Source organism: Podarcis gaigeae (genome assembly GCF_964106915.1).
Source record: "Podarcis gaigeae genome assembly, chromosome: 4".
Lineage (NCBI taxonomy): Eukaryota > Metazoa > Chordata > Lepidosauria > Squamata > Lacertidae > Podarcis > Podarcis gaigeae.
Window position 1 is genome coordinate 14,965,225 of NC_139677.1, and position 6,589 is coordinate 14,971,813.

The window sequence follows — 6,589 nt, forward strand, 5'->3', positions numbered from 1 at the left end:
GAGATGTGTGTTTTAGATGTATTTTAAATGTGGATCGGGTTGACAGGTGGCTGCAGCAATTCTTCACCTGCCTATTTGGGGACGGGGAGGGTCACTTAAAGGAAAGGTGGATGAGTTCAGAAGCAAAAGGTTTGTGGGTTAGCTGCTAGACGGATGGCAGGGTCGAAGCAGGTAGCGGGACAAATTTAAGGAGTAAGTGGCGGGTCTTGTGGGAAGGCTCCCGGCAAAAGCGATCTGATTTCAGAGCTATCTGACGTGGGATGGGGGAAGCCTTACGCCCCACCCACTTCTGCACTCTTTGATCCGAGGCATCCTTTCATGGAAGTAATTTTTTTTATATAAAAAAAATCCCTTTGATTTAAAATGAATTGCGCCTCTCCACAAAAAAAAAAAAAATCAAAAATCAAAGTAGCGCTGCTTAGGGTCGCATCCTCTGCAGAGCATCATTCCACACGCAGTGATAACGTTTCCAAAGACATCCGAGAGGAGATTGGAGGAGCAGTCGCAGGAGGAACTCCCTACCGAAGTTGATGCTCTGAAGTGACCGAATTTCGGAATAAATCGTTTAAGAGAGCGAAAGGGAAAGTGCGAGGCGTGGCAAACTGCAACGGAAGAAATGCGCTTGTTGAACGTCCCCGTCCTCTCCATGGGCGTAGCCAAGAGGGGGAAGGGAGGGGCAGCTGCCCCCCAATCAATAATAATCAATAAAAATGCGTAGCAAACTGAGGTTCTGCCTCCCCTTAAAAAAAGGCCTGTCCCCCCCCCAACAAAAATCCTGGCTATCCCCATGCCGCACGTCCTGCCTGAGCGAGCCCCGGGGGGGGGGGCGAAGTGGGCTCGGTGCTCCCCCCGGCTCCTTACCTCCGGCCCTCTCCCCCGCCTCCCACCCCCGCTACTTCCCTCCCCCACCATCACCCGCCTTGTGGTATTGATCAGAGTTCACGGATTGAGGCAAAATAAGCTCTTCCCCCACTCCCGTCCCGTCGATCAGCCTCGCCTTCGCCGGGGAAAGAGTTAATGGTCCCTGCCGGGCCGCTTGCTTCCAAACACCGCGAAGGTAAGTCACAACCAAGCCCGCGCGCCGCCTACGTTCAAACCAGGCGAGCGGGTTTTCCCTTGACAGACGGACGGGCAAGTCAACGCGACGGCAGCCGACCTAGCAGGTGATCTGGTAGCAGGGAAGCAGGGGGCCGGTTGAATAGGTTCCCTCCCCACCTCCCGCCGTCCAGGAGACAAATATTGGGGGGACCGGGGTCTCCTTCTCCTCCGCCGTTAGCTCCCTAAGGATTTCGGGCCCTCCTCCTTAACTCAGGAGCCCGTCTCCCCGCCAGCTAAGTCTGAATTGCCAAAAGGAACGGGGTGCGTTTCGATGCGCTCGTTATCCCTTCCCCTGCCTTCAGGATCTGTCCTGGGTCATTTTTTCCCCGGTGCGCCCAGGTGTGCACCTCGGAACGAAGCGCCGCCTCCAAGTGGAAGAGCGTTTCCGAGAAAACTTCGCCAGGAAACTGTCCAGAGAGTACTTTTTTTCCGAGAGAGAGAGAGAGAGAGAGAGAGAGAGAGAGAGAGATCTGCGCGGACCAACTCTCTCTCTCTCTCTCTCCTTCGACGGGCAAGTCGCTCCTCGGAGAGGAAGAGGAGCGGGAGCCAACGAAGCGCGCGTTCAGTTTGGGGATCCTCGTGAGCGACCGCGGCCGGGGTGCGATTGAAGCGGAGGGGAGCCCCCCCCCCCCCCGTCGAGAAAGAGGGAGCCGTGGCGGCCCCGTCCGCCCCCTCTCCTCTGCTTCTTCGACAGGCGAAGCCGGATGGCCGGCGTTTTCGGAAGAGGAGGGCGCAGGGTTTCCAAAAGGAAAGGTCCCGGAGAGATGACTCTGAGTGCGCACGCGCCCCGCTTTTCGGGGGGGGGGGGGGCGGGCGGAGAGGGAAGGGAGAGAGGGAAACACCCCCCTGGCCCAGTCCCCGCCCCTCGAAGGCCTGCGGCAGCGTGAATGGGAGACGGAAACGCGCGCTCTTTAATCAATGGGACGCGGGGGAGGGAGGAGGGGAGGAGCCGAGGGGGGCCGCCCATTCACTCGCCTGACACCCCGCCCCCTCCTCCTCCTCCTCCTCCTCCCCCGCCTCCTGCCCCCAGATACACACGCTGCCCATGCACCATATAGGCGAGCCTAATGCATTCGCCAGCGCACAGGGAGCAGAGCCTGCGTCTCGGAGGCAGCTGGCACCCAGCGCTAGGGCGAGATACGGATATAAATACAGATACGGAGAAGGCGCTTCCAATCTAAAGGCTTTGCGCCTGGATCGTCCGTCGTCCACACCGGCCGCGTTTTCAGCTTTTGTTTTGTTTTGTTTTCCCCCTCCTCCCTCCTCCCCCAGCCGCCTTCCGGCCCCCCCCCCCCAGGCTCCCTCTAAACTTCAGCGGAGCGGGGCAGGCGCAGGAGCGAGCGGGCAGAGGTGGAGCCGACGGGAACTTGCAGCAAGTTTGCATCAAGATCGGGAGAAAGGAGCCGCTCCGGAGAGCGCTTGGCCGCCGCAAGAAGCGCGATCGCTGGCCGGCCGCGTTGACGCCGCCCGTCGTCTTCCTACTGCGCTCTAGACGGCTGCGAGGAGCTAGTCGTGGCGAGCGCAGGAGGGGTGCTAGCGGCTGAGCAGCCCCGAGGGGAAAATCCAGCCCGGGATCTCGAGGGGAAGGTCGTCAACCTGTTCCAGGAAGAGACCGGCGAGCGAGGATGACGGCCGGAGAGGAAGCGCCTCGCTCCCCGTCCACATAGGAAAGTTGACGGAGAGAGACGGGCGGGCACCGGACAGCCAGGCTGAGGGTCTCTGCGGGAAGCGGACAGCTGCCACCCCCCTCTCTCTGGCAATCCAGATCGATTTTAGATTGGTGCATTGGACTTCAAAGAATAACACTCGTAACTAAGTTTTTTGGCCTGCTCTTACCGTCGAGTTTAAACTTTTCTCGGCGGCCAGTCATGCTGCCGGTGACGAAAGTCCGGGGCTCCTTTGCTGTCCTCCAGTCGGCTGTCAAATGCTCCGATTCCCGCCAAGAGTAAACGCCAGTCGGACTTGGGTGTTGCAAGGAGCGCTTTGCACCTACTCCAGCTAAGGAGCGGGCCATTGGAGGGCGGGGGGCGTCGGGGAACGGGACCCGAGGAGCAGGAGGAGAACCGACGGCGCGCCTAACCACCGCCAGTTATAGGCCGTGGCAGGAAGACTGCGGCGGGGTTTTGCCGGAGCACGTTTCGGGGTTCGGAGAGAGGGGTCAGGCACCCCCGAATTTGGGCGTCCGGAGCGCGGGAGCCACCATTGATTTCCTGCGGGTGGCTCGCAGCGACGGGCTGGGCGCGGCCGCTGCCGCTGCCGCCGCGGGCATGGCCAAGCCGGTGGACCACGTCAAGCGGCCCATGAACGCCTTCATGGTGTGGTCGCGGGCGCAGCGGCGCAAGATGGCTCAGGAGAACCCCAAGATGCACAACTCGGAGATTTCCAAGCGCCTGGGCGCCGAATGGAAGCTGCTGAGCGAGGCGGAGAAGCGGCCCTTCATCGACGAGGCCAAGCGCCTGCGGGCCATGCACATGAAGGAGCACCCCGATTACAAGTACCGGCCGCGGAGAAAGCCCAAGACGCTGCTCAAGAAGGACAAGTTCGCTTTCCCCGTCGTGCCCTACGGCTTGCCCGACGCCGCCGAGCATCACGCGCACCATCTCGGCCACCACCACCCGGCCCTCAAGGCGGGCGCCCTCCACGGCCACGAAGCCCTGCTGGCCAACCCGGAGAAGGCGGCCGCAGCCGCCGCAGCGGCGGCCGCGCGCGTCTTCTTTCCCCCGACGGCGGCCGCGGCTGCGGCGGCTGCTGCAGCGGCCGCTGCCGGCAGCCCTTACTCTCTGCTCGACCTGGGCTCCAAGATGGCAGCGGAAATCTCCTCGTCGGCGTCTGGAGGTTCGGGCGGAGGAGGCGCGGCGTCGGGGCTGCCCTACGCCTCATCGCTGGCTTACCCGACGGCTGGCGGCGCTTTCCACGCGGCGGCGGCGGCGGCTGCCGCGGCGGCGGCCAGCGGCGGCCACACTCACTCGCACCCGTCCCCGGGTAACCCGGGCTACATGATCCCCTGCAACTGCAGCGCATGGCCCAGCCCGGGGCTCCAGCCCCCGCTGGCCTACATCCTCCTGCCCGGCATGGGCAAGCCCCAGCTGGACCCCTACCCCGCGGCCTATGCGGCGGCGCTATGACATCCTGCCCCCCACGTTGGACCCCTGTACAGAGGAAGCCTGTGGGGCGCCTGGGGGCTGGACTCCGACGCCGGACTCTAGCCGACGGGACCCTCTTCTTCCCAGCCTGATGCTGCTGCTGTTGCCGCCGCCGCCGCGGTGCCCTCCAGCCATCTGCTCTACGGGGCCGCCGACTGGGGTGTCCGGACGAGAACATTTCTCCTCTCCATCCGTCTTGTCGCCTCCCTCGCCGCCCGTCCATGTCTTCAACCTGTTGCCTTCCCTTCCCCACTCCAGAATCTGCTCGCGCTGCTCCTCTCCTTGGGTTTCCTCGACGGATTTGTTGGAGGGTGATGGGGGGGGGGGAGAGAGAGAGGAGAGAGGTCGCGCGTCTCCCGGTGGAGACGCTTCGGGTAGCCGGCTGCCTTTTCTCCTCGACGTCTCTTGGGATTGCCATTTCCTTTTCTTTTCTCTCTCCTTAACCTCTCCTCCCCGCAAATCCTTCTCTCTCTCTCTCTCTCTCTCTCTCCACACCCCCGCTAAATCCTGCCCTGTCCACAGTAGGTCCAGAAAAACGGACCCAAAGCCATCAGCCTTGACTCCACGCTGAACCAAGTGGACGAGGCGCGCACAGCTAACCACCCCGCGAAATAAGCAGAGTTTGATACCTCGCTTTATGAGGAGGAGATCGGGTCACTAAAAGGAGAATCAGTATGCACTCCCGCTGTTGATTTCCTCCTAGCTCCCCTCCCTTCGCCCTTTCCCCTTTTAATGTATACAGCAAAGTTCCCCATGACAACTTTTGTAATTCTGGAGAAGGGACCTGTAAATGTCTACATGCTCGTGGGAGCTTTAGGTGTAAGAGTGCTTCGCTGTATTATCTGAGTCACTTTTTTTTTTTTAAAAAAAAAATGAGATATAGATATATATATTGGCTGCGATCCTAAGCATACAGTATCTTGGTAATGGGTCTCGTTGCAATCAATGGGGCTTGTTTCCAAGCAAAACTGTGCAGGAGCTCGAGTGCCATAAATAGACAGCGCCAACAGACCGCGAAACCCCTTTTTGGGGGGTTTCGGAGTTCAAACTAAAAAAAAAAAATTCAGACTTCTTGTCTGAGAGATAATTCTATACTTTCTGTGATGTTGGCGTATCCAAAACTGCTGTGTTTCGAGCGAAGACGTTTGGAATCCGCTCCCTTTTGGACACCTTCATACGGCAAAACCTGGAGTGCTTCCATGCGATTTGGCCCGACTGGGGAGGTGGGGGAAGGGGAGAAAATATTATTCTTATTCTTCTTTTAAATAAAAGCATACAGGATTCAGTTGCAGGAAATGATTTTGGCGGGCGGGGAAAGTCATTCTGAGCAATCTCTTCCATCATGACCATTTTCGTTTACTTTTGTAATGTGTATATTTGGATTAATGTTTGTGAATCAAGTTGGCTAACCTGTATTTAGTTTCCTTTCCTTTTGTTTTTCGCTTTCTGTAATATAAGGTTTTTGGAGGGGGGGTAAGTTTTTAAGTATTGGTTTTAACATTTGACGTGTATAAATGAGTTTGCTGGTGTGTTCTAATTTAAAATTAGACGTCTAAGCTATATCTGTACATTTAGAATCCGACTTACCACTCTGTTCATTTTGGAACAATGAGTTTAAATAAAAGCCTGAAGCAGGGGAAAGAGAAAATACTCTATTTCTTGTTGAGTTACTTACAAGATTTTAATCTCAATTGCCCTTACCTGCCTAGGCCAGGTGAAGTGTAAGGTATCCTCCAAAGACTTTCTTTGTTTCGCTTTTGAATAGATTGACTAGGAAATCTAAATCAGACCATTGTAAGGTAGAACTAAACCCTGATTTATCACATTTGAAATCGTGAATAGGAAAGTAGGGTCCCCCCCTTTTAAAAAAAAATCCAAGTAGCTCTATTATGTGGGGGATGGGTGGATGAAGAAAAAGAAACACCATTCATTTGTTGGTTGGATAAGACACACAGGGAACCCTGAACCGGTTTCCGTGTAGTGTTTTCAGAGTAGAAAGTTGTTTGCCTTCTCTGTCTTCCCACTACAAAGGGTTTCTCTGCTTCAAATCTGTGCAATTTGCTAAAAGTGGGATATTTCTTATATTGCACACCTTGAGGTCGTCACCTGGCGCTCAGGACATGCCGTCCGGGCCTGTTTGTTTTCAGTCTGAAGCAAATAATTAAAAAAAAAAGCGAATGGGGAGCCACCCGGTTAAATAAACTCTTTTAAGGACTATTGATTTCAGTGGCCAGCGTTGCATGCCGCCCTGTTAAAAATCAGCGGGCACTTACTTTAACGCTGCACCCCTTAAAAAAAAACCTTTAAAATTTCATCCAGGTAAGCACATATCAGATCGGTGTGCCTAG

At 56.6% G+C, this 6,589-nt stretch overlaps 1 protein-coding gene across 1 annotated transcript; it reads left to right on the forward strand.

Moving 5' to 3' along the window:
* The first annotated feature begins 1,553 nt into the window (after positions 1–1,553).
* Positions 1,554–5,889, forward strand: SOX21 (SRY-box transcription factor 21). The gene has a single exon (XM_083735357.1). It carries the CDS (start codon positions 3,366–3,368, stop codon positions 4,221–4,223), a length of 858 nt encoding a protein of 285 aa, XP_083591483.1. The 5' UTR covers positions 1,554–3,365; the 3' UTR covers positions 4,224–5,889.
* The last annotated feature ends 700 nt before the right edge of the window (positions 5,890–6,589 follow it).

Excerpts from the sequence above, each read along its gene's own strand:
- SOX21 (XM_083735357.1), top strand. The coding sequence starts at position 3,366 with ATGGCCAAGCCGGTGGACCACGTCAAGCGGCCCATGAACGCCTTCATG.